This window comes from Crinia signifera, chromosome 6, assembly GCF_055691185.1.
Source record: "Crinia signifera chromosome 6, ASM5569118v1, whole genome shotgun sequence".
Taxonomy (NCBI): domain Eukaryota; kingdom Metazoa; phylum Chordata; class Amphibia; order Anura; family Myobatrachidae; genus Crinia; species Crinia signifera.
The window spans coordinates 141,673,838-141,701,297 of record NC_139222.1 but is presented as its reverse complement, the minus strand read 5'-3'; the positions used below and the strand labels follow the sequence as shown (position 1 = coordinate 141,701,297).

Sequence of the window (27,460 nt, the reverse complement as noted above, 5' to 3'; positions counted from 1 at the left end):
GCAGTTTTCAGGTCAAAGCCGCCCAGTGTGTATGAGCGATGAGCGCTGCTGCGCGCTCCGGCAACATCGCCAGGGAAGGCGCTCGTCTGCTGGTTATACTAGCAGATGAGCGGCTTTCAGGACGGCTTTCAGGACGGCTTTGCATAACTCTGCTCTATGTAAAGCCGTCCTTCCCCCTCCGTCGGCGCACGATGATTGGCATCATCTCTGTCCATACATACTGGGCATAGTCGCCCAGTGTGTATGGACGTTAAAAGCTGCCTTACACTTTCAGATTTATCTTCAGATCTGGCTGGTTGGAACAAAAACATGGTTATGGATTTGAGCAGATGACGGTTGACCATTTGCTTGGAAATTGTCCATCTGGTTATATTTTTATCGGTATTGGTACTGGAAAACTGACAAACTGTCATTTAGATATTACCAGATTTTTGTTCCAACCAGCCAGATCTGAAGATAAATCTGTAGGTGTATGGGTACCTTTAGTCTTGAAAAGTGATCAAATGAAGAGAGATAAACCACCAACCAATCAATTCCTACCTGTCATTTTTCAAACACCGCATATGACATGGCAGATTGGCTGGTGGTTTATCAATCTCCATTTTACCACTTTTCAAGCTTGGGACATCTGGCCCTCAGTGAGATATTCTGCAGAAATTAATACATTAAGTGATTTGTGGGTACTTGTTTCCTAGCACGGCGCCCATAATGCCATCGCATACCACTAATTAAGGTATGCGATGGGAACCGATTTTCGGGTTTTAAGAGCCGAACTGTACAATGGGTGATTACTATGTTAAATGCACCCCCATTCTTAACGCCACCCCCACTATCAATGCCAACCTGAAGCGTGGCGACCGCAGCGAGCCCGCCAGGAGCGGCGGTACGCGTCCTCCAACCTTTTCATACCCCCACTATCCACGTCGGCATGGAGTTGATTTTATATAGTGTGGGGAGCGCAGCTCACCACCAAGCTCGAAGCGTGGCGAGCGCATGCGGAATACATGTGAAGTAATCCGCGGCCCCTCGCTGGACTCGCTGCGTTCACCACGCTTCGGTCTGCATAGTGGGGGTATGAAAAGGTCAGAGGAGGTGTACTGCTGCCCGCCACGGGTTGGCGTTCATAGTGGGGGTGGCGTTAACAAGGGGGGTGCATTTTACATAGTAATCACCCATCAGGGTGCCTGTACAAAATGATGGCATAAGATTAAAATCGTGGGCGCCGTGCTAGGAAACAAGTACCGATTTGTGCTTACCAGTCATTCATAGGGTCAGTTACTGTATGTGGTAGTGGGGTGCCGGACTGTCAAAACACTGACAGCCGTGTTCCCGACGGCCACCTGCTATTTTCCCTCGTGGGGGTCCACAACCCCCATAAAGGGAGAATAGAATAGGTGGCTCACGTAGCGAGCCACCGTGCCCGCAAGGGGCTTAGTTGCGCTCACCACGCTGTCTGGGTCCGGCCAGTCGGGATCCCGACGTCGGGATAATGACTGTCGGGATCCCAACTTTTGGACCCCTGTACCACACCCATGGTGGTGGACAGGTCTACGCATTTGATTGTCGACATATGTTATGACCACTAGCACTGGTTTTGCCTATAATATTGACCAGACAGTATTTGATTTGGCCCTGGTCCATCAACTCGTGGGAACCATTGTAATCTATAGCAAATATAATAGGATAATGTAGGAAATTTGTACTGCGATCAGATCTTAATAAGGACCTGGAGGTAGAATATCTTTTTGTGGTCTTCCTAATAATATAATTTTTGCTCTTATGTCCTTCAGATCCCTATAAAGTCTTTTACCATAGTAAACGCGAATGGAACATCAATCCCACAGAGCACGGACATCGCAGACTGCGGCATTGAGCTACAATGTTCTCTAGCATCTGACCGTGGCGGGTGTTGGCTTTGGAGGGTGAAAAATGGAAAGATAGAAGAAGGGAATACAGGGGAGGTATATACAGGCGGAGGGACAGATGCCCAAAATTTACAAGCACCAAAGTGACTGCTGACAGCAAAAGGTTCTTACACTTTTGTGAAAACTTCTTATTGGTTACAAAGTCTGGAATGATATCAGGCATCCCCAAACCACAGACAAATGTGAATATGAAATGTACACATCTGATATTACTATATACAAGTGATGCCTCTGACTTATAATAGCTAGACTCTTCCTGGCAGATTGGAGGTGAAAAACCCCAGGGTGCATTACACTGACTGCGAGCGGCGTTTAAAAAAGAAACACACCTATAAAATTCATAGGAGGTAATCAATCCTTTCTGGTTTGTGAAATTTTACTTTTCACCAATTTTTGGTTGAATTTACATTCAAGGGTGAAATATAAAAGGATGCGAGATTTAGGAAGGGAGAGATTTGATAAGAAATCTCCAGTTTTTAAAAAAAAGGCAATCATTTACACTGCAAAATCAAACTGGGTTTGCAGTGTAAATGATTGCCGCTTTAAAAAAAACAACTGGAGATTTCTTACCAAATATCTCACTATCTGAATCTCGCATCCTATTATATTTGACCCCAAGTTTTTTCAACTGATGGAAAAAATAGTCACTTTTGGAAAACACATGAATCTACATGTTTTAGTAAAAAAAAATGTATCAGTTTTCGACTATCTTCTGCTGATGCGGATTCCACTGCTTATATACAGCCGCATTGTTGGAGAAAAAACGGTGGCCTTAAATCCTATAATGTATATATATTTTTTTAGATTCCCATACCCCCCCCCCCCCGCCAGCATTATTTAACTAACTTTTATATAATCCCTCTCTCACCATCTATAAATGGTTATAGAAATTGCCCCCATGGAGGTAGTTTCATGTCCCCCACTCCCAGTGAGCATAGTCCCCCTTCCTCTACATGAGTGCAGCAAAGTGTGTTTTCGGGGGGACTGACGATCAGTACCCCCCTGCTGCTGTTGATTGCAGCACCCAGAGACCTCTGTATCACTGTGGGGGGCCAGTGTACCTGCAGAATGGATCTCGGACCTAAGCAAAATGACAGGGGACAGAGTGGGGCAGTGCATCGCATGTGATGCGACTTGGCTAGGTAATATATTCCTGGCTCCGGTATAATAACATACTACGACTATGCCAGACAAGGCCTGTAAGCATTGTCCTGGCAGTGCATTAATACACCTTCTGTACAGCAGGTCTAAATTCTGAAGTGTAAAGTCACTTATAAATTCTCCTTGCGCAGGACACTTATTAATTATACAGTATATGGATATTTCATCTCTAAGCAACAGTGATATAGATTTAAGCCTCATGCACACTAATAGCCCTTTTATGCCAAAATTCCTAGTCGGACCCTGGTCTTTGAACACTGGAGTTTCCAGGATCGGACCCAGCTTTATACCCCATTTACACAGCACTTCGACCTGGGTCGGACCTGGGTCTGCACCATTTACACTGAACCTGGGTCAGCCCTGCTTTTTCATGTGGCTGTTATTAAAATTGCTTGCTCGTTACCAGGGGGGGGGGGGGGGGGGCGGGGATTGCTCGTTGCCAAGGGGGGTGAAATTGCTCATTGCCAGGGGAAGGATTGCTCAGACGCTATGTATAGTGTACCCCCATGTACAGCCCTTGCCATATGTATACCCGTAAAGCTATGTGTAGCCTGGCACAGCCCCTGCCATGTGTACAGTGCTGCCCATGTATATACCGGTACAGCTATGTGTACCATGGTACAGCCCCTTCCATGTGTACAGCGCTGCCCACGTGTATACCAGTACAGCTATGTGTACCCTGGTACAGCCCCTGCCATGTGTACAGCGCTGCCCATGTATATACCGGTACAGTTATGTGTACCATGGTACAGCCCCTGCCATGTGTACAGCGCTGGCTACCCTCTCCCTCTCACTGTAGATAAGGCACAGGGCCACCAGACGCATCTATCACACTACAGTACAAAGGACTAATTGTGGCACCAGAGCCTGGTGGCCGAGTGTCCGTGGGTGCTGCTGGGAAGTGTAGTCCCCGTACAGGGCTCCTACTCGGTAGCTGCGAGCAGGGAGTGAAGAGGAGGAGGAAGAGAAGACTACAACTCCCGGCAGCACTGGCGGCTCCGGCAGAGCACTGACTGAGCGGCTCCATTGATAGAGGGGCTGCGGCCACAGGATGGGAAGTCAGGTGGGGGTCTCCATGCTAGCCAGGGCAGGGGTAACAGTCAGGTGGGGTCAAGGTAATGGGCAGGTAGGCTAGAGCGACAGGGTCCCTGCAGCGGATGGGAAGTGCTACTAGTTCCCATCCACAGCAGGGACTCAGCTGCCTCCCCAGTGCTGCATGTCGTGCATGGACACCGCTCCTGCTGCCTCAACCCGTGATAGCACCATTTACACCGGCCTCTACACGGGTCCTAGCCATGTTCCACCCAGGTCAGGACCTGGGTAGAGGTCCCTTGTAAATGGACACGGGTCGGCCCCATTTACACTGCCGCTGATCTGGGTCTGAACTGCCGCTGACCCGGATTTTTCGGCAGTGTAAAAGTGGTATATGTGAAGATGGTCATGCCACAGCCGCAACATGACTGACGCTCTCCTGCTTTTGCGCCCTCTTCCCCCCCGGCATCATTGAGTGTATATGCACTTGCTATTGCCCCCCCCCCCCCCCCCCCCTGCTGATGTTGGCTAGCGTGTAGGGGCTTAGAAATTATTAAACTGAAGCCATTTATTATTATTATCCTTTATTTAAATGGTGCCACAATGGATCTGCAGCGCCCAATTACAGAGTATATAAATAAATATGCAAAACAGTGACTTCCAGTTGAATACAATAGAGTGCAAGTACAGGGTACATAACCGTAGCTGCATCAGCAGGGGACTCTGCAATAAGTATCAGCGTGGCAGAAAACTGTAGGATTTGGTGCCATCAAAGCTTACATTGCTACCTATTGTATTTGTCACAAGCTTGTAACTGAACCAGTATCAATCAATGAATTCAGTAAGAACTAAAACCTCAGTAAATATGAGTAACTGTAAGTGCACAAAATCATTTTGTAGGTAATGGTCCACATTAAGGGCCTGATTCAGCAAGAAAAGTCTCTGATGGGCAAAACCATGTGGACTGCATTTGGGGTAAATGGAACATGTTATTTTGTTTCTGTGCAGGGTAAATACTGGCTGCTTTATTTTTACACGCCAAATTAGATTAGTTTGTAAAACCCCAACTAAATCTAGCTCTGCACAGAATACATTTGCCCCACCTGCATTGCACATGGTTATGCTTATTAGAGAAAGAGTTTGCTTTTGGGATCCATGAATCAGGCCCTTCGTGCCATGACTGATTAGGAACCAATAAGTGGATTCAGAATCAGTGTGCACTTTTTTGCATTTGTGTGTCTGAAAATGGTTAAATAGCATTAGGGTTGGGCTTTTATGTTGGCATGTCATGATATAATTTTTATTTACTAGCTTATTTTACCATTAATGTCACAAAAAATCATTAACATGGTGGGTGTGTCACATATCCAGAGGTTTGAGACCACTGCTCTAAGTGTAATGCACATGACGATGGAGTGCAATAACTGAATTAATGTTCGTTTTAATAGCACTTTTGTATTCATGCAATAAAATAATCAGATAATTCTATACTTCTTTGTGCATTTCATTCTATCACGTTTATTCATTAAATTATTTATTACTTTTATTTATTTAGAACTTAAGAGCAGAACATGTTCTTTAGACATAAGACTGGAAAATTATATGAAAAATGCAACATGCCAACACAACTTAAAGGTGTGAGGTATAGGGATCCCGACAGTCATTATACCGACGTCGGGATCTCGACTGACCGGACCCAGACAGCATGGTGAGCGCAACAAAGCCCCTTGCGGGGTCACCACTCTGCGGACACGGTGGCTCGCTACGCTACGCTCCTCGCCACCTATTCTATTCTACCTCTATGGGGGTCGTGGACCCCCACGAGGGAGAATAGCCAGTGGCCGTCAGGCACCCGTGTGTCGGGGTTTTGACTGTCGGGATCCCAACGTCGGGTAAATGACTGTCAGGATCCCAACTGTCGGACCCAGTGCCGGCACCCAAAAACAGTGAAAAACCCCATGTCGACCTTTTGACTGTTGACCTAGACCATGTCAAACTAATGACCTGTCGAACTAACAACCTGTTGAACTAATCACCTGTCGACCTAGAACCATGTCTACCTTTTCCTATGTCGACCAAGACACATGTCGACCTAATGGTGTCGACCTAATGACTGTCTACCATAATGCTGTAGACCAAATGGCCGCATCCCGAATAAAATATGATTGCAGTGGGCTGGCTGACTACAATTAATGGCTTACACAATTGCACAAATTCATGGTAGTTTAAGAAAAGACAACGGTACTCTTTACCTAGCACGGCACCCACGATGTCCATCGCGGTCATCGGGGGTAAAAAATCGCGGCCATCGCATGCACTAAAAAAACTGGTGCGACGAGATGCCCGCGATTTCCCATAGGGATCAATGTTAAAAGTGTGATTGGACGCGATTTTACTGTTCAATGCCTCAATGCCCGCGATTTTTCCATAGGAAACAATGTTAAATGGGCCACAGAGCCCTAGTAGTCCCCCTGAAGTCTTGGCCCCCACAATTGTTAACGCCACCCCACGATCAACGTGAACCCGAAGCGTGGCGAGCGCAGCGAGCCCGCGAGGGGCGGCGGTACGCGTCCTCCGACCTTTTCATACCCCCACTATCCACGTCGGCGTGGAGCTGAGAATAGAATAGTGTGGCGAGCCCCGCGAGGGGACGCGGATACCTGTGAAGCTCGCGAAGGGACGCGTTTACCTGTGAGGGTATCCGCGTCCCCTCGCGGGGCTCGCTGCGCTCGCCACGCTTCGGGCTCGGTGGCTCGCTGCGCTCGCCACACTATTCTATTCTCAACTCCACGCCGAAGTGGGGGTATGAAAAGGTCGGAGGACACGTACCGCCGCCCCTCGTGGGCTCGCTGCGATCGCCACGCTTCGGGTTCACGTTGATCGTGGGGTGGCGTTAACAATTGTGGGGGCCATTTCAGACTTCAGGGGGACTATTTGGGCTCTGTGGCCCATTTAACATTGTTTCCTATGGAAAAATCGCGGGCATTGAGGCATTGAACAGTAAAATCGCGTCCAATCACACTTTTAACATTGTTCCCTATGGGGCATTGCGGGCATTGCGTCGCACCCATTTTTTAGTGCATTTGATGGCCGCAATGCCCGCGATGGGCGCCGTGCTAGGTAAAGAGTACCAAGACAACACGGTACTTGTTTCCTAGCACGGCCACAATCGCGGCCATCGGGTGTAATTTTTAGTGGCCTGCGACCGACGCAATGCCCCCGATTTTGCCAATGAAATGCATTGAAAACAGTGAAAATCGCGTTGGTCGCGTCGTGTGCGGCTATAAATGCTTAAATGGTCCACACGCGATGGTCGCGATTTCCCCATAGGGAACAATGTTAAATGGGTAACTTTACCCGCGATGACCGCGATTTCCCATAGGAAACAATGTTAAATGGGTCAATTTACCCAAATCATCATAGAGAACAATGGTAAATGGGCCAGAAACCCCCCAAAAAAACCCTGACCAGTGAAATGTCCCCCCAAAAGTAGTTTACGCCACCCCGTGATCAACGTGAACCCGAAGCGTGGCGAGCGCAGCGGTACGCGTCCTCCGACCTTTTCATACCCCCACTATCCACGTCGGCGTGGAGTTGAGAATAGAATAGTGTGGCGAGCCACCGAGCCCGAAGCGTGGCGAGCGGACGCGGATAACTTCACAGGTAAACGCGTCCCTTCGCGGGCTTCACAGGTATCCGCGTCCCCTCGCGGGGCTCGCTGCGCTCGCCACACTATTCTATTCTCAACTCCACGCCGACGTGGATAGTGGGGGTATGAAAAGGTCGGAGGACGCGTACCGCCGCCCCTCGCGGGCTCGCTGCGCTCGCCATGCTCCGGGTTCACGTTGATCGCGGGGTGGCGTATACTACTTTTGGGGGGACATTTCAATGTTCAGGGGTGTTTTTGGCACATTTACCATTGTTCCCTATGATAATTTGGGTAAATTGAGCCATTTCACATTGTTTCCTATGGGAAATCGGTGTCATCGCGGGTAAATTGAGGCATTTAACATTGTTCTCTATGGGGAAATCGCGGGCATCGCGTCTGGCCCATCGACACCCGATTTTTTAGTGCATGCGATGCCCCCGATTTTACACCCGATGACCGCGATCATGATCGTTGTGGCCGTGCTAGGAAACAAGTACCGACAACACATACAGTAGGTAACATATTCAAAGTCAAATATGATGGAGCATCTAGAAAAGATTATACACCAATTGGATATTTGCCTTTTCACAAAATAAAAAGGGAACATTTCTTGATATCAAATCTCTGATAGCAAACAACAATAATATGGGATGCTTCTTTTATGTGTATGTCATTTTTAATATATCACACCAAGGGTGGTTATTAGGGCACGGGGGCATTACCACATGGCACTATTTTACATTATGTGCTTTGCGCATTTTGTTAAATGACTTTCTAAAACTGCTATTCAGAATGTTACTGCAACTGCTATACCTGTGCATGTCATACATGATGTATAAAAAAGGGTTTGGTATTTTACATCTACAGTGTCTAGGCCTGCAAAAGGTCGCCAAATAATGCTCATCAGTCAAAAGGTCAACAAAAATTGACCTTTTCAATGGGGGCACACTATTTTAATCTAACTATGCCCACGTAGATGAACAAGTCATTTTTTTGCAAACAAAAATCATGATAACCTCATTTCAAACTTTTGCATGTCGACCTTTTGACTGCGTTAACCTTTTGACCATATTGACCTTTTGACTTTCGACCAATATTTGTCCTGACTGACACAGGCTATTCTCCCTTGTGGGAGACCATGACCCACAGAGATGGATAACAGAACTTGTGACGAGCGCTGCGAGCCTGCAAGGGTCTTCTTTGCACTTTCCCCCGTCAGAAGTACTAACGGTTGGGATTCCGATGTCGGTATACTGACATCGGAATCCCAACCCCGCCCTCCCACCCACCACCCCACAGCGGGGTCCGGACAGCAGCGGGAGCTTGCAGCACTGAGCTATTTGGCAGGCGGGAAGCATTGATGATTTTTTTAAAGACTGGCCAGACACTGATTGGCTGAATTCTCTCAGCCAATCAGTGTCCAGCCAGTCTTTTTAAAATCAGCAGCGCTTCCCGCTGCCTGGCAAATAGCGCTACAAGTTTCCAGCTGCCGCTGCCCTGACCCCGCAGCAGCGTGATCCTCGGCTTGCTCACTGTGATCCCCAGCTTGCATTTCCCTCTCTCTCTGGCTGTGCGGTGCTTCCCGTCCCCCCTTCCTCTCCTCTGGCTGCTGCCATTCTAGCTACCTTTCCCGGGCAGAGGCGCAGGCAGAGCAGTGGGTATGGGCAGCGTGCGCTGGATGAGTGGCCCACCAGCGCTCTGGCTGCTGTGTGAGGGGCAGGGGGAAGAGGAGGCTCCGGGACACCTGCTGCCTCTTCTCCCAAAACTCTATGGCCACATCCGCGGTTCGGAGCAGCACACACTCACTACCACCACCGCACTCACACCGGCTGTGGACAACGACACAGGACAGCCATGGCTGCACCACAGCGGGGTCCGGGCAGTGGCGACTGGGAGTCTGTAGCGCTATTTGCTGGGCGGCAGGAAGCACTACTGATTTTTAAATCATCACCATGACACTGACCAATCAGCTGTCCTAATTCAGCATGGATCGCTAATCTGAGAATTCGCAGTGGACTGTGAGCAGTAAGTCACCGCCCAGACAGAAAGAAAAGATGCATCTCAAAAAATTGACAATGCATTGCATATAGCGCTGTGTTCGCAGATACATTCACAAAAATAAAACTGTTTTTTTGCATATGCACCAGACATGGGCTTCCACTAATCTGCTCATGAATCCGTCTGGAAGTGGTCAATGCTGACATCAAAGACACTCCCTAAAACCTCTGGGCACACCCGTGGTTTCACCAACACACACAGAAAATGCAGTTTTCACCCCTAAACGCCGGCATTCTGTGCTGCACATACTTTTTGTACTAGATCTCATCTCATTGCAAAACCGAGGTGCGATATTGTATACAATAATTGTAACGTGTATGGGCACCTTAAGATTGTATTTGTATCCAAGCTTTTGGGGTTACAAGCCTACACCCTGGCTGTAGGACTGTAACCTGACGAAGGAGGTCAAACTCCGACAGTTGTTGGTGGATGATTCAGGCAGGAGATTATCCCTTGAGGAGAAAGTTGGTCCAATCTCAGTACTGGAAAGAGAAAACTTTCCCAATACTGATATTACTTTCCCAATACTTTCCCAATTAGTATTACAGGATCATAATACTAATTGAATTGGAAAATTTGGAAAGCAAACTGAACAGTATAGAGTTTATTAAATGTAAACATGATAAACTTAGCAAAGTACAACAGGACTATGACCAGAACCAGGATTATTTATGTCTAATAAATCAAAGCCACAAGGAGAACGTAAAATTTCCAATAGGAATCGTAAGCCAAGCCCCCATGAAGGATATACAGTAGTACATCTACAAGTGACGTGGATGGTCACACTTCAGCAACATTTGACAATGCTCACCCTTTAGGGGTCATTGGGCCAGATGTACTAAGCTTCAAAAGTGATAAAATGGAGAGTGATAAACCGCCAGCCAATTAGCTCCTGCCTGACATGTCACAGACTGTGCTTGAAAAATGTCAGGCAGGAGCTGATTGGTTGGTTGTTTATCACTCTCTATTTTATCACTTTTGAAGCTTAGTACTTCTCGCCCTATAAGAGAACGTCATACAAAAAGCTACCAATAGGTGCACAAGGAGGAGCAAACAACACGATAGGCAGAATAAATCACAAAACAACCAGGTAACAGAGCAACTGGTATTCAGTTTATGAAAGACTCTTAAAGAATTAGAAACTCAAGTACTATAAAAAGGAATTTCATTCAGATTCAGAGCAGGTCTGAGTCTATCTTGAAATCTCATGCTGGCTCGTGAGCCAATTGGACCCTGCAGTCCGGCAGCCAATTAGGAGTGGCAGTGGTGGCTCCTGATTGGCTGCCGGACCACAAGCTCCGATTGGCTTGCAAGCCAGCACAGCATTTAAAAATAGCCGCAGACCTGCTCTGCATCTGAATACAGCCGGGCAGCCCACCGCTCTCTGCCTGGCTTTCACCGCATTTAATTCTGCCAGGCTGGTGGCTGTCCTCATTACCATGACCGGCAGCTGAGTGAGGTGCAATAGTAATCAGGGTGCTAACAGCAATGAAGAAGACACTGTCAGCGCCCTGATTACTCTGGCGCCTTACACAGTTGCGTACTCCATGTAATGGGAGGGTTGGCCCCGCCCACTTGGAGGGTAGTAACAAGTTGGTAAAAAAACCAAAATCATAAAAAACTAATGTCGACCTTTTCCCATATCGACCTAAAGTATGTCAACCGTTTTAGTGTGTCGACCTTCTGACTGTTGACCTAATGACCGGATTTTGTCACAGCATAATTGACATGATTCAATTAGTCTGTGTACTGACAAAGGGAAAATATGCAAGAATGGCTGAGCCTGCAACAGCTATAGAGTGGAAGCTCATTTTTTTCATGTGCAAACACAATTGTCAAGTTAAACTAATTTTTTTAATTTAATGTACTACATTTTAACATTGTAATGGAAGGTACACTTGAGACCAAGCACATGGAAGGAAGATTCCATGTATTCATTCTGACAGAGGGCCTTATTCTGGTTCACTCCTTCTGGCAAATTTCTTCTTAGATGGACAAAACCATGTGCACTGCAGGTGGGGCAGATGTTACTTGTGCAGAGAGAATTAGATTTGGGTGGGGTTTTACTTCAAAGTGAGATCTATATTGCAGTGTAAAAATAAAGCAGCCAGTATTTTCCCTGCACAGAAACAAAATAACTCACCCAAATCTAATTCTCTCTGCACATTTTACATCTTCCCCCATGCAGTGCACATGGTTTTGTCCATGTAAGAAGGAATTTGCCAGAAGGAGCGAACCAGAATAAGGCCCAGAGTCTTACGTGATGTGCTGCGGTGGCGGCTGCACGTTACAAAGTGAAGTAAAACCTTCCTGTTTTGCTTGTGCCTCTGAGCACGAGCAACTCACATAACCTTGCAAAGTCTCACTGGAATCTTGCAGCTAGTTGAATGCATTGGAATAGTTTTAAGCAGGAATGCAACATGTACAGTATCTAACTAACCTAATTTCAAGCATCCATGGCATGGGTTTCTAAAGTTGATTCTATAAATGTAGCTTTACATGCCTTTTAAATGGTGTTTCCACTGCAAATAACCATTGCATTAAATATTGACATTCCTTATGCCCATATCTACCAATTGCTTTCAGCCCTATTATGGTTCTTTTATTGGCAGGGGAGATCCCATACAGGAGATATGGTCTCATTGTGAGTTTTGGGACCTCATTAAAAAGACCATCTGTTTGTAGAGACTACTACTGTATTTCTTGGAAGGGTGCTAGTGGGTGGGTGGGTTGCTAGGTTGTATAGGGTTAATTTATAAGTGAAAATCCACTTAAACAAACTCCACCCTTAAACAGCAGGTGTGCTCTTAATAAGTTCTCATCTGACTGAACAAGGTACTTTTCTACCTGCAAGGAGAGAGGTAGGCTGTAGTAGGAGAGAATCTAAACCAGTTCCATTGGTATATTATTATAGTGTAAATTGATTAATGTTTTGGGAGGTGCTCTAGCATTCAAAAACATTCTGCACTTTTAAAGGTTTTCCTTTTTTTCATGTTTGTTTTTATTTGTTCATGGATTGTGATAAATTAACATTCTTCACATAGGAATGTATTATACTTGTGGTTTTGGTGCTAGATTTTTTTATTTTACATACTTGGCCACGTGCAGGAATGTATAGAGGTATACATTAGCCTGAACCTTTACACCACTGTGGGATGGGGTAAGAAATGCTTTTTGGTTTCATTGAGCCTTTATATTGCTCATGTGTTGAGAGCTGCACATTGCAAGTCTTCAATTTGCTTCTTACTATCCAATAGGGCAGTGGTCAGGGAACTCGGTCCTCAATACCCCACACAGTGCATGTTTTGCTGGTAACCCAGCAGGTGCACAGGTGTACTAATTACTCAGACACATATTCTAAGGTCCGCAGGTGGAGTTAATTATTTCACTTTTTTTTTTTAGTAGACCTGCAAAACATGCACTGCGTGGGGTAATGAGGACCAAGTTCTCTGACCACTGCAATAGGGAAAGGAAACCAATATGAATAGCTTAGGAAGTTTGGTGTGACAATCGTGATCACACCAACTTCCTTTTAACCTGAAGGTCTGAGGGTGACCTTAGTGATAATCAGTAGGCACGCAGGACCGAGTCCCCCCCCAAAAAAACCACAACCAATATGAATAGCTGCTTGGCTGTCACTGCACACCCCAATTGCATGTTGATTAGTTGGCACATTTTATTTTTACACTTCAGTATGTAGTCCCGTGTTTTGTTGAATAATTTTGCTTTGAATTATCTTGAGGCAGCAAAAGATTAATAATATTTACATTTTCTTATAAGGCGCCACAAAAGGTGCACAGTGCCATACATATAGCCTGTAGAAGAACAATACTGGGTAAACAAAACTAACTTTAACTGAAGAACAAAAGCAGAGCACAGGTAACCATTAGCAGCACAATTCTTAGTACACAACACAGCTGAGATGTAGAGGAGCAGTCTGCATGTAACCAGGGGCAAGTTGTCAGTGGAAGAATTGAACACCAGTGAGAAGAGATGCGGGTATAGACGGTACGTGAGAGCTGTTCTTTAAATGCAAGAAGAGGGCTGTGAGATCAGGAGGAAAGATGGCCCTGCTCCATGGAGCTTACAGGCTAGAGCAGGCGTTCCCAACCACGGTCCTCAAAGCACACCAACAGTGCAGGTTTTAGTGATATCCAGGCTTCAGCACAGATGGTTTAATCAGAATCACTAAGGTACTAATTAAGTCACCTGTGCTCAAGCCTGGATATCACTAAAACCTGCACTAATAGTGGGCCTTGAGGACCGTGGTTGGGAGTGCCTGGTCTAGAGCAGGGGTAGCCAACTCCAGTCCTCGAGCTACCAACAGTTCACGGATTCCTGCTCACCGCACAGGTGCACTCATTACTGATTGACACACTTTAAAAGATCCACAGGTGGAGCAAATTACTTCACTTGTGATTCTGTGAGGAGTAGGGATGGCCATCGATGATTTGAAATCATCGATGGTTTTCTGCTGATGTCGAATACTTTAGTCATCGACGGGGGAGAACCAAATGGTTTGCCTCCATCGATGGAACAGCAAAACAATGTTTTTTTTTTAAGTGCCGGGACACTGAGCATAGCTCCGCCCCCGACACCCACGAAGCCACGCCCCGTGTTTTGATTGGCCCGCAGGCCAATCAACCAAACACAATGGATGACCATCGATATGTACAAATATTGATGGTCATCCATAGCATAGTTTAGCACTATCGATGGCCAGTTGCAGAATTGCCATCGATGGCCATCCCTAGTGAGGAGACCTGGAAACCGTTAACTGTTGGTAGCTCTCGAGGACTGGAGTTGGCTATCCCTGGTCTAGAGGGAGGGGGGAGACAGGCAGGTGACCTGAGGTGCAGGTAAGGAGGCTTAAAGGCAAGAAGTGAGCATGGCAGGGATGATCAGGACATTAAGCGGTAGGTAAGGAGAGTGGCTCACTACTAGGTTATACAGAGTGGCCTCAGTACTAGGTTATGCCACTCGTGAAAGGTGCGGCAGCCGTATTTGGCGCACTACTTAGGATTACCCTGGGTAGAATCTGTAATTCTCAGAATGGATTACAGAAAATTAGGTGATTGCAGAATCCTAAAGCTTAAGGTTCCAGGTTTTTGTTACCGCCAAATAGATCAGTCAGAAAATCTGTACGTGTGTACGCACCTTTACAATCGGGTCCTTACACAGTCTGGTCCATGCATTTTCATCCCTTCCACAAGCGTACCAGGTGAGGCAGCCATGGTGGGTGCACTACAGAGGTTATGCTGGGAGATCAGCCATACAAGGACTCAAGGCATATATGGGAAACATGTCACACTTGTGCAATATGATGCAGGCATTTCCAGACTCTGTCCCCAAAGTACATCAGCAGCCCAGGCCCCAGTAACATCCATGCACGCGGACAGGTAACTCACTCAGTTATTCTGTTTTATCAATCTGTGCTAAAGACTGAATTCGACAAAGACTTTGAGGACCAAGGCCAGGAATGTCTGCCACACATGTATACAGATGGAGCAGCTCTCAATGGATCTGCTCCTGGCGATAGAATCGCCACCTCATGTCAGCCTTGCACCCCGTCCTCTGCAGAACCCACTAGCTGCCCCCACTCCTTGCCCATCTCCCTGAAGTGGAGACGAGTAGGGAAGCCATTCCATGCCACCTTTCAGACGGGGTTGTGCGAGCGCGCAAGATACTTGCATGTTCCCATCAGATGGAGCTCCTGTCCGGCAGCCTGCGCCAGCTCAGGACATCTGGTGATCCTGTAGGCTGGCTGATAGGCGCTCCATCTGTAGATCAATATGCACCTACCAATGGAGAAACCATCCCGGCAGCCATCTGAGTGAGGTGCACAGTGTAGGTTGCTGCTGGCAGGTTGGGCATAGTAAAGGTATAACATATAGTGGGGAGGTTCACACCGAGCCGGCCCTAGCCTAAATGACGCCCTAGGCAAGATTTTGGCGGGTGCCCCCCTAGCACCGCCACTAGTTCCACCTCTGACCCTGCTCCCCTTTCCCAGCACCATCAACCCTCATCATAGCAGTCATCATTTTGGTGATCCTACCTGCAATATTTTAAATAGAAACAGTGCACACATTCGGTGTGCAGCCCAAACAGGGGTGTGTTCTTGCTGGGAAGGGGCATGGCCACCCAATAGTACCCCCAATTCAAATGATGCCACACAGTAGTGCAACTTTATTCACATTATATCATGAAATGGTGTGCCTTATTCACGTTACATCCCACAGTAGTACCACTTTACCTTATGTACATTACTCCTCACATTATACCCTTAGAAAAAAATCCTGAGAAAATATTGTATTTTAAGAACCTCCATGGACACACTGCAACCCAGCACAAAGCAGTGTGTGCTGGGCAGAGGAGAAGAGCTGCAGCTGCTGCTGTCACTTAAGGGGAGGGGGCCCAGGGCCCCCACTGGGCCCTTCCATCAGACTTTGGCCTGGGTAATTTGTACCCCCTACCCCTTTCTCTCTGTACCCCTGATAATACCACACAGTAATGTCCCTTACACATGACACACATTATTAATGTCCTTATAACCATAATGCCCCTTACACATTATGCCAACCTTTATTAATGCCCTTCATACACATAATTACACACATAATGCCCCTTACACATATGTTGCACATTATGGTACTCTTTACTTAGAAGGGCGCCCACGATTTTGATCGTGGGCATCGTTAGTAAAAAATCTCGGGCATTGAATGCACTAAAAAATCGGGTGCGATCAACCGACGAGATGCCCGAGATTTCCCATAGGGAACAATGTTAAATGTCTCAATTGACCCAATTTTCCTGTTCAATGCCTCAATTGACCCGATTTTTCCATAGGAAACAATGTTAAATGGGCCACAGAGGCCAAATAGGCACCCTGAAGTGTATAATGGCCACCCGAATTGTTAACGCCACCCCACGATCAACGTCAACCCGATGCGTGGCGAGCGCAGCGGTACGCGTCCTACGACCTTTTCATACCCCCACTATCCACGTCGGCGTGGAGTTGAGAATAGAAAGTGTGGCGAGCGCAGCGAGCCACCGAGCCCGAAGCGTGGCGAGCGCACGCGGACAGCTGTGAAGCCCGCGAGGGGACGCGGATACCTGTGAAGGTATCCGCGGGGCTCGCTGCGCTCGCCACGCTTCGGGCTCGGTGGCTCGCTGCGCTCGCCACACTTTCTATTCTCAACTCCACGCCGACGTGGATAGTGGGGGTATGAAAAGGTCGTAGGACGCGTACCGCCGCCCCTCGCGGGCTCGCTGCGCTCGCCACGCTTCGGGTTGACGTTGATCGTGGGGTGGCGTTAACAATTCGGGTGGCCATTATTCACTTCAGGGTGCCTATTTGGCCTCTGTGGCCCATTTAACATTGTTTCCTATGGAAAAATTGGGTCAATTGAGGCATTGAACAGGAAAATCGGGTCAATTGAGACATTTAACATTGTTCCCTATGGGAAATCTCGGGCATCTCGTCTGTCGCATCGCACCTGATTTTTTAGTGCATTCAATGCCCGAGAAGGCCGCCCTTCTAAGTAAAGAGTACCCACATTATTAATGTACTTATACACATGACACACATAATGCCTGTTACACATGTCGCACATTATTAATGCATTTATACACATGACACACATAATGCCTTTTACACATGTCGCACATTATTAATGCATTTATACACATGACACACATAATTCCCGTTACACATATGTCGCATATTATTAATGCATTTATACATGACACACATAATGCCCCTTACACATATGCCGAACACTATTGCACAACCATCCCACCCGCAGACAGCACTCACACAGCCGCTAACACTGTGACCTCTGCCTCTGCTTGGATACAGATGTTTCCTCATACATCTTGACTCAATAGGCCATGCAGCTCCTGGCCAGTTCTGCTAACGTTGGGTGCCTTTTTACTGAAAAGTTATCTTATTTGCATTGTTATGACCAGCACACACAAGGAGCTTCCAATGATTAAAATGATATGCGGCATGTCTATATTCTGTGTGCGACTGTGGCTGTACCTGCATACGGAATGCTATGTTACAGTGATTTCCATGAATACACTATTTCATATGCAGATACAGCCTCACTCACACACAGAATATGTACATGCTGCATATCATTTTAATCAGCAGAAGCTGCTGATACCCCTAGGCAATTGCCTAGTTTGCCTATGCCTAAGACTGGCTCTGGGTTCACAGGAAGAAAATATGGGATGCAGTTAAAATCCCGGTGGTCGGGTTCCCGGCGTTCAGAATCCCGACGCCGAAATCCCGACACTTTCTCCCTCCGTGGGTGTCCACGACACCCCTGGATGGAGAATAAATTAGTGTGCCGAGCGTAGCGAGGCACCGGGCCCGCTACGTGGCGAGCGCAGCGAGCCCGCAAGGGGGGCGATCCACGTCCCCCCCCCCCCCCCTTGTCGGGATTTCGGCGGTCTGGATTCCGGAGTCGGGATTTTGAACGCCGGGATCCTGACCACCGGGATTTCATACTGAATCCGAAAATATAACAGTGGCATAAAAGAACGCATTATAAAAGTAATGGAATTAGATTTCACATAGTTCAGGGAGCAGCAGATGATATTTGTAGCAATAAGCAGTAGCGCACGCACAGAGCCAGATTAAGGTCTAAATGGGCCTGGAGCTGAAAATTATCAAGGGCCTGTTATGCACAATAATAGCAGTTGTGGCCAGCACCTAATAATGTGGGGGATGTGACCAGTGTTCTGGTTGGGTGGTCTGCTCATGGGTGTGTCTCTATTTGTGTAAATACTTTCAACTAATTATATATGCCTGGAAAAGGCAGGAGGCTGGCATAGGAAAAATGCAGGGAGAGCTATTGGCGGGTGCCCTCCAAAGGTGCAGGCAGCACTCCAGTCATAAAAATTTTTTTTGAAGGCCGAAAACTTGGTAGACAACATTTCAGCACCTTTTATGCGGTCACCTAAGTTCACTACACCATATACCCCTTATACAAATTATGCAACACAATAGTAACCCCCTTATACTGTTCCTGCCTCTTCTACATTATGCCACATGGAATGAGCCAAAATTCACACTAGGGCACATGGATTAAGTCAAAATTCATGTTATTGCCACACAGATTAAGGCAAAATTCACATTTTGCCACATGGATTGAGCCAAAATACACACTATTCCAAACAGATTGAGCAATAATGCACAATATGCTTCATAAACAGGGACATTGCGCGAAAGACACGCATTAAAAATTTACACCATAATGCTCATTGCATGTTAAGCCACACACCATAATGTTCATTACGTATTATGCCAAACACCATAATGCCTATTAAAAATGATGCTACATAAGTTCTGCTTAACTACATGCTCATTGCCAGGGGTTCCATGCTCATTGCCAGGGGTTCCGTGCTCATTGCCATGTGGGATTACATGCTCATTGCCAAAAGGGAATATATGCTCATTGCCAAAGGAGAATACATGCTCGTGGTAACTGGAGGACAGCAACCGCCGGGCAGAAATGACAGCCGGGCAGAGAGCAGGGGGCTGCCTGGCTGTATTCAGAGCACTGCAGGTCCCGGCTATTTGAAATAATACCCCTTTCGTACCAGAAAATGCAGGTACAGTACTTATCCAGGAATTTGGTCCCAGGATCACGCAGGGACATTCCCGGACTGGCCCCTTTTACACCAGCCTAGTCCCTGCATTTTCTGGTGTGAGGGGTAGAGAAAACCACCCCCGCCCCCCTTTAAACAACCAGCTATATCTTCAGAACCAACTGACCCATTTACATGTAGGCTTCGAAATCTGTCCTCAAACAACATGAACAGCCATGAAATTACATTTCAGAAATGAAAAGAAATATCTCTAGAACCAATGAACCCATATGGATTAGGTATCAGAATGAAGGCCCAGCTTCGACTGGGATCAACCTCGAGCTTCTGTGATGCCAGGGGGCCATTGGAACCGGGTGGAGGTCGGAATTAGCGGGTCCCATGTTATCCTATGGGAAAACGTTCCAGGTTTGCCTGTCGGTATCTCCGGTTCCCGGTGGGCTAGAGATGTGGGGCTGGGCTCGTTGGAAAGCCCTGGCCCTCAGCTACAAAATGGGCCTATTTGAAGAGTGGGCCTGGAGCTGTAGCTCCTTCAGGCCCATTGTTAATCTGGCCCTGCGCACGCAGGGGGGTTTCTGAGTACCCAGAAACCCCTCCAGGAGTCTAAGGACCCGAGGCTGAAAGCTGAGGGTCCCCTCTTTCCATGGGTACAAGAATTGTAAAAATCGACCTTTGGGAACCGGAGATATCTGACTTCAAAGCAGTGGTCCCCATCCAAGTCTGTTAATTGCTTTACCCAGTCAGATATTTCGGGTGTGGTATGGGACTCCGACAGTCGGGATCCCGACAGTCATTATCCCGACGTTGGGATCCCGACTGCCCGGAGTCAGACAGCATGGCGAGTGCAAAAAAGCCCCTTGCGGGCTCGCTGCGCTCGCCACGCTGCGGACACCCTCTATGGGAAAATAGTGGGTGGCCGTCGGTCACCCGGCTGCAGGCGTTTTGACAGTCGGGATGCCGACGTCGGGTAAATGACTGTCGGGAACCCATCCGGCACCCGATATTTCAGGTTCTGTCTGACTTGAGTTTTTCTGAGGGTGTATTCCAAAAACTAGGACTCTCCCCCTTAATGGACACTGGTAGCTTGTCTCTACTGTTCCCAGAACCAGAGATATCAGCCTTCCAGCAGTTGGTTACTACTCCAGCTCCACACACCTGGTATGTAGTTTTATATCCTCGTTGGCAGATTTCACTGCCTCCTGAACTCTGATCACCGAGTCCCCAATACCATTTGGTAGGTGGGATTCTCCAGTTTTAAATTTCATTAAAATCTAAGAAATCTATTTCCTGGAACTTGAGATATCTGCAGTCAAGCAAGCTGTCCTCCCACCAGAAAATTATGAATAATAAGCCCACTCCACTATACACCCCTCCTCTGCATATTAAACATCTTCTACCACCCTGGAAGTTATGTATCAGGGTCCCTTCATTCAGCCCAATGCCCCCTTCTCCCACCCCATCTCCCACCATCTGTGCAGTAAAGGGGTAATTAGTGGAAATTACTGATCCAGGCCCTACATGCTGAGCGGTTGATATAATACCCCCTACCACCCGGGGGACATCAAAGCTTCCCCCACCCCTACCACTGGAGGATCAGTAGGGGCCCCAATACAAAGCTATTCCCAGGGGTCTACACTGCTGTTGGTGCCCCTGTATGTGTGTGTATGTATGTATATATGTATGTATATATATATATATATATATATATATATATATATATATATATATATATATATATATATATTTTTACATAAATTTGATCTATAACACTTTAACTGACCGGCATATACTGGGTCACCTAAGTGTCCATCTCTGTGCTTTGCTCCGCCCCTCTGGAAACCCCCTTCTGAAAATCCTGCGTTTGCCCCTGATAAGGGAGCAAGGTGGTCCAGACATGTGGGTGGATGATACGGATTCAGTATTGAATCCCGGCGTTCAGAATCCCGACGCCGGAATCCCGACAGCCGAAATGCCAACAAGGGGGGGACGTGGATCGCCCCCCCCTTGCGGGCTCGCTGCGCTCGCCACGCAGCGGGCCCGGTGCCTCGCTACGCTCGGCACACTAATTTATTCTCCCTCCAGGGGTGTTGTGGACACCCCAGGAGGGAGAATGTGTCGGCATTTCGGCGGTCGGGATTCTGAACGCCGGGATCCCGACCGCCGGGATCGTAACTGCATCCCGGATGATACAGTCCAGAGGGTATCCAGAGTAAGAAGTTAGATGAAAGCAGTCCATAGGAGCAGAGTTGGCTGACAGATTATTCTCCATTGTACCCCTTATGTTTCCCTTCTAACTCCTGTATAACTCCAGCTTCGATGTAAATCTTGTAATAACACTTTGAATCTGCGCAGCCTAGCACTAACTATAAGTAGGGTTGCTACCAGGTGTCTCCAAACTTTCAGTGAGCTAAACTAAAGATGATGCCCATAGTATACTTGCCTACCCTACCAGATGCTGCGGGAGGCTCCTGGATTTTGGGGTTGTCCCCTGCAGCCTGAAAGAGTAGGCATCTCTCCTACATCCTCCCTGTTTCTAGGGATTATTTCCGGCTGTTAGATAGACCTGCTTATGTGTATAGGTCACTGTGCATGTTGACATAGTCTTTCTATGGTTGAGAGCCTAACCCTGAACTTGTGCTGTGGACATGAAGACCATGTTCATCTAACAAATGTCAACATGTGCACTGATGACATTTGTATTATGCTGAAATGCCGACATAATGACTACTTTACTGAAATACTGGTACTGTATTTGTGTCTGTACACTTTCATCAGTGAGCCGCAAATGTATTTGCACTTTTTTTTTTTTTTTTTTTTTTAAATGAGCTACCATTTAATATGCAGCCTATGCAGGGATGTAGCTGTTAGCACTGTGATAACATCTCTTGTGGTATTTCCTTTAATTATTTTCCCTTGCATCATAAAAGGAATAAGCAATCGGACAGAAAAACATTTTCTGAAAGGACTTTAAAACAATCCACAGCTTTCTGTTTTGGTTCAGTTTTTCTCCTATCAAGAAAAAGTGTAGAGAAATCACTGATGATCCTGCAGTCTCCATTTATATTTATTAAATGTCTACAAATGAGAGAAATCTCTCTGGATTATTTATTTTGCCCAGTTCCATGGAGAAAAATAAAGGATTAGAATATACATTTATTTTCTTGCTTCTTATTCTGCTCCCTTGGCCTGTTACAGTATCTCTTGTCAGGGCTTCCGTGGCCATCTTTGTTCCCACAGGCTGCTTTACTATTACAGGCTCTCTCCGCTGCATTAAGAAAGAAGGATACAATTGTAAAGCGTAATGGAATTTGACGCATAGTTGCCTACCCTCCTGCATTCTGCAGGAGACTCCCTGAATTAGTAGCAATCTCCCTCATTAGTCTAGCAATCTCCCTCATTTCACCTAGCCCACATTACACTGTTACATTTTTTGGGGAAAAAGGAATGAGAGATAGATACATTTACATTGCATTATTTCCCTGCATGTTAGCAAGTATAGTAGTTCTTACTAACTGCTTTGGGGCTCATCTACATTTGTATAGAAGTCATTTTAAATGACACACCCACGCTTCTAGGTGCCACGTTCACACACAATTTCTCCATATATGGAAGTAGCCACGCCCTTTGAGTGGAGCATGACCTGCCCCCTCAATAGAGCGCTGTGCAAAATTCTGCTACCAACCATAATCTCCCTGAAACTACTTTTCAGAAGTAGGCAAGTATGATTTGGTGTACTAAGAAACTGTAAATAAATAAGGATGCAGATTTTTTTTTTTTTTTAAATGTAAACATTGTCCTTGCAGGTACATAGGGCCTTATTCTAGTTCACTCTTTCTGACAAAATCCTTCTTAGATGGACAAAACCATGTGCACTGCAGGTGGGGCAGATGTTACTTGTGCAGAGAGCATTCAATTTGGGTGGGGTTTTACTGACAAGTGAGATCTATATTGCAGTGTAGAAATAAAGCAGCCAGTATTTACCCTGCACAGACACAAAATAACTCACCCAAATCTAATTCTCTGCACATTTTACATCTGCCCCCGTGCCCTGCAGTGCACATGGTTTTGTCAGAAAGAGTGAACTAGAATAAGGCCCATAGTTACGTTCTTGTCCCATGAAAAGAAATCAGGCTAGCAAAAAAGCGGTTCTCTGACAAGCTGACAAATGACCTGTAAACTAATGACCCTGTATCTGTGTGGAAAGGAATGCAATCTATAACCAGCTACAAGAAAACACCCAAACCCACCGCCATGTACCAAAACCTTATATATACTTGCTGTGCCGCGATCAATCTGATGTGGTTGATACTAAACAAGTGTAATATATAAACATGACACACTGTTAATCTAAAGGTTGTTTACTTTTAAAATTGTAACAGTGATTTTGTAATTCATGCAGTACAGATAATGTCACGTTCTGTGCACTGGCCCCTGGTCTCTGTGTACGATATATGGCAAAATCTCCTTGTCTGTATGTTTCACAGTTCAATGTCCAAAACTGGCTGCAGCGTTGCAGCGCTTTTGTCTCAGTCTATTTTGCTTGGTTATACGCTGTTTGCGGCGTCCCGTCAAACAGCTGTATAAGAATGTGCTGGATATCTTTGGGTACCCCTTTATACGGTTCAAACTTCTTGTGCGGGTTTTCGGAGGAGATGGGACTGGTGCAGATTAGGGTGCCGGTGTCTCTCTGCTGCTATTCGGGTGTCGGAGGTGCCGTACGAGTGTTAGTACACTCAGTACGTCAAACGCCGCTGGTACCCGGTGGCTGCAGGGACTTCTGGCAGCGGGGATTGGTGTGTTGGGCAGCACCGCCGTCGCAAACACCGCCTCGCTTGCCTGCCCGGGAAGCCTCCTGCTTCGCTAGTCTCTTGCTACCTCCTACTTACCCTCTCCACACCGACGGTCTCTCTCGAACATCAGCAGGTGAAAGTTGCCGGTTCCTGTTTGTCACTAGGTCCGGGGTTGATCTCAGCCCGATCCTTCGGCTGGGTATGTGGAGACAGAACATACCCAGCCGAAGGATCAGGCTGGGTATCCCTTACTCAGGATTTTTCAGGATTTTCTCTTGGTCTTTAGTAAGTATTTTGTCCGTCAGATTGATAATGCGAAAGGAGTCTAATTCCTCTCCCGCTGATGTTACCATAGTTGTGTTTAATCTTGATACCTCCTCCTCTCCCTCTGATCCCCTTTCCAATCCAGAGTGTCTCTTTTTTTTTTTTCTTCTTCGTCCTCCTCTTCCCCCTCCTGATCTTTCTCCAAACTCTTGTCTGGTCTGATTTTGTCCTAAAAAAATCCTCCTGTGATCCCTTAGGCTGGTTTCACACACTCCGGCTCCTGCCGGACGGTGAAATCCCGCACGGCCAGGGAGCCGTGCCGCACACATTAGTTGTGAATGGACACTATTGTGTCCATTCACACGTGAGGGCCACGACCCGGCCGCATGGCTGCAGCCGGATCCCACCACTGGAAGGGACGGCTGCCAGGCTGTGGCCATCCCTTCCATGTTAAACTAGTTTGTGCGGCACGGCTCCCTGGCTGTGCGGGATTTCACCGTCCGGCAGGAGCCGGAGTGTGTGAAACCAGCCTTAGGGAAGATTGATTATCAGAGTTGTCCCCATCTGATGTTTCCATCTCTGAACTGCTAAAATTGGGCACGTTCGCATTATTTCTGAATTGTCGCGATTTTAAAACACTATTTCCTTCCTTTGAGCACATTGTGTGTATATATGTCTGTACGTAAAAGTTTTTAACCTCTATTTTTCACTGCAAAACCACAATTCCCACATAAATTCGGGATTTTTCACTGCAAAACCACAATTCCCACATAAATTCGGGAATATTAATCCTAAAGTAATAAAGGTTATATTTTAAGATTCCTTTCTTTTCAGTGCACTCCCCACATAAGTCTCTTTTTTTTTTCTCTTGCTTCAAAAATATTGTATATCCGACTGTTGGGAGCAGCACCCCCTTCTTTGACTAAATGATTTGGGGCTCCTCCTGAAATATCATAGTTATTTGGTGTGCAGATGTGCAAAAAAGCTCCCTAGTGGAGCAAGTACCACATTAGTATCAACCACATCAGATTGAGCGCGGCACTATCCCCAAAGTATATATAATATTGCAATTTTTGGGATTCCAGTCAGATCCCACAGTGCTACTGCAGCTCATTGAATCCACCATTCAGTGCGCAGGTATTATCAAAAATGATGTACCAGAACCTACAGTAGGTGATGAGCTGAACAACTTCTATTGCAGGTTTGAAAAGGTAGTCCACTGTGAACCCAACCATACCCTCTGTGCTGCCTCAAATGTCGACAGCCAACTCCAGGTCACCCAAGTAGATGTGGAGGAGATGTTCAAGAGGGCCCTGAGATTATGCACGGGTCAACTTGCCCCCATATTCACCAGGATCTTCAACAAATTACTGGAGCAACGCAAGGTTCCCTCCTGCCTCAAAAGCTCCACTATTGTTCCGGTCCCCAACAAATTCACTATTACAAATCTGAACAACTACCGGCCAATAGCTCTGACGTCTGTGATCATGAAAACATTTCAGCAAGGTATTAATTCTGTGCTGATATTTATCCACAGGGGAAATATCAGCACATCTTTTCACAGATGATTTTGTACAACCCACGTCCGTTTTTGCCAGTCCATGGACTTTCCGACACTCCACACCTGAAGCATTTGAATTCCAACTGTTGAGTTACTGTTGTATCAAATGAAAATGGCCCGGGATTCCGACTGTCGGGACGTTCAGACAGTAGGAATCCTAGATTGAATATCCTCCATAGCCTTGGTTTACCTCTAGGGTGAAGGCCCAAATACTGCAATTTGTGGCTTGGCAAGACGGTGGCTGAGTATCATTGCGATTCATCCCATCATCCTGTTCCTTCCCACTTTTAAAGGAGAAATGCCCCCCCCCCAATTGTAGGGTCTCCCTGAAATTGAGTGACAAGGCAAAGAAGCTTTATTTTCTATATCTAATCTGCCAGATGCACCAAGCTTCAAAATGTGCTAAACTACCAGCCAATAAGCTCCTAACTGTTTTTCAAACCCAGCCTGTAGCATGACAGTTAGGAGTGTACTAGCTGGCAGTTTATCACTCTTCACTTTATCACTTTTTAAGTCTTAGTGCAGCTGGCCCAACATGTTCTATATGCAGTTTGCATATACAGTTATATATCATACTGATCATTAGAACTGAAGCCGTAAAATGCTAAAATTTAACTTTGTCTACTACAAATACAGATTCTTTCTCCTTGTTTATAGTCCTTTTTAGCTTTGGCTATTCCTTATCTATGTATTTCTCAATGTACATTCACTTTGCAATTTATAGCCATGAAATTATAAATGGTCATAAAAGCTGTACTTATGCAGTGGTTAATGTGTTTCTTAGAGTTAATATGTATTTATAAGTCAAGCAATTGTTAAAGTTGAGGAAATATATATGTTAAATACTAGGTAATAACTCATCAGGCAGTAGTTATTATGTACTTGTTGAGTTAATGTGTAATATCAGTCAAGCAATAGTTAATATTACAGTTAAACTACATAGATTAAACACTGTAAATAGTATTAATATTAACAGAAATATTTAGGCCCTTAGGATATGGTGTTAAAATTTTTCCAGGTATATTTTATTCATGGTTGCCTACCCTCCTGCATTCTGCAGGAGACTCCCTGCAATAGCAGCAATCTCCCTCTCTCCCTCATTAAGGTGCCCATACACAGTACAATACAATGAGATGAGATCAGTGGCATAACTATAGCTCCGCAGCCCCCACGGTGGCGGGGAGGCGCAGAGAAAGTGTGGGCGCCGGGGGGGGGGGGGGGGGTGTGTCTGCATGGTTATAGTTAACCGCTGGCGGTTATAAATAACCGGTACCTGGACTGCCGCATCTACGGTCACGGTCCAGTCTCTCCCGGCACCGGCTCCTGCTGCTATAATGAAAAGTGACACTTAGAAAATGGCTGACCCCATACTGCAGACAGTTTTTGAAGATACTAGAGGAGGCAG

The 27,460-nt window shown here is 46.4% G+C and overlaps 2 protein-coding genes across 3 annotated transcripts in view; both read left to right on the top strand.

Moving 5' to 3' along the window:
* Positions 1-5,606, top strand: part of MAP3K14 (mitogen-activated protein kinase kinase kinase 14) — a 38,893-nt gene extending 33,287 nt beyond the window's left edge. For both annotated transcript variants that reach the window (XM_083147469.1, XM_083147470.1), the window contains exon 16: positions 1,791-5,606. In XM_083147469.1, the coding sequence (XP_083003595.1) occupies positions 1,791-2,012 (222 nt within the window). In that variant the 3' untranslated portion in view covers positions 2,013-5,606. The remainder of the gene's footprint in view (positions 1-1,790) is intronic.
* Positions 5,607-12,639: 7,033 nt separating this feature from the next.
* Positions 12,640-27,460, top strand: part of LOC146008306 (myosin light chain kinase, smooth muscle-like) — a 71,162-nt gene continuing 56,341 nt past the window's right edge. The window contains exon 1 of the mRNA XM_083147467.1: positions 12,640-12,686. The gene's annotated coding sequence lies outside the window, so the exon portion shown is untranslated. The remainder of the gene's footprint in view (positions 12,687-27,460) is intronic.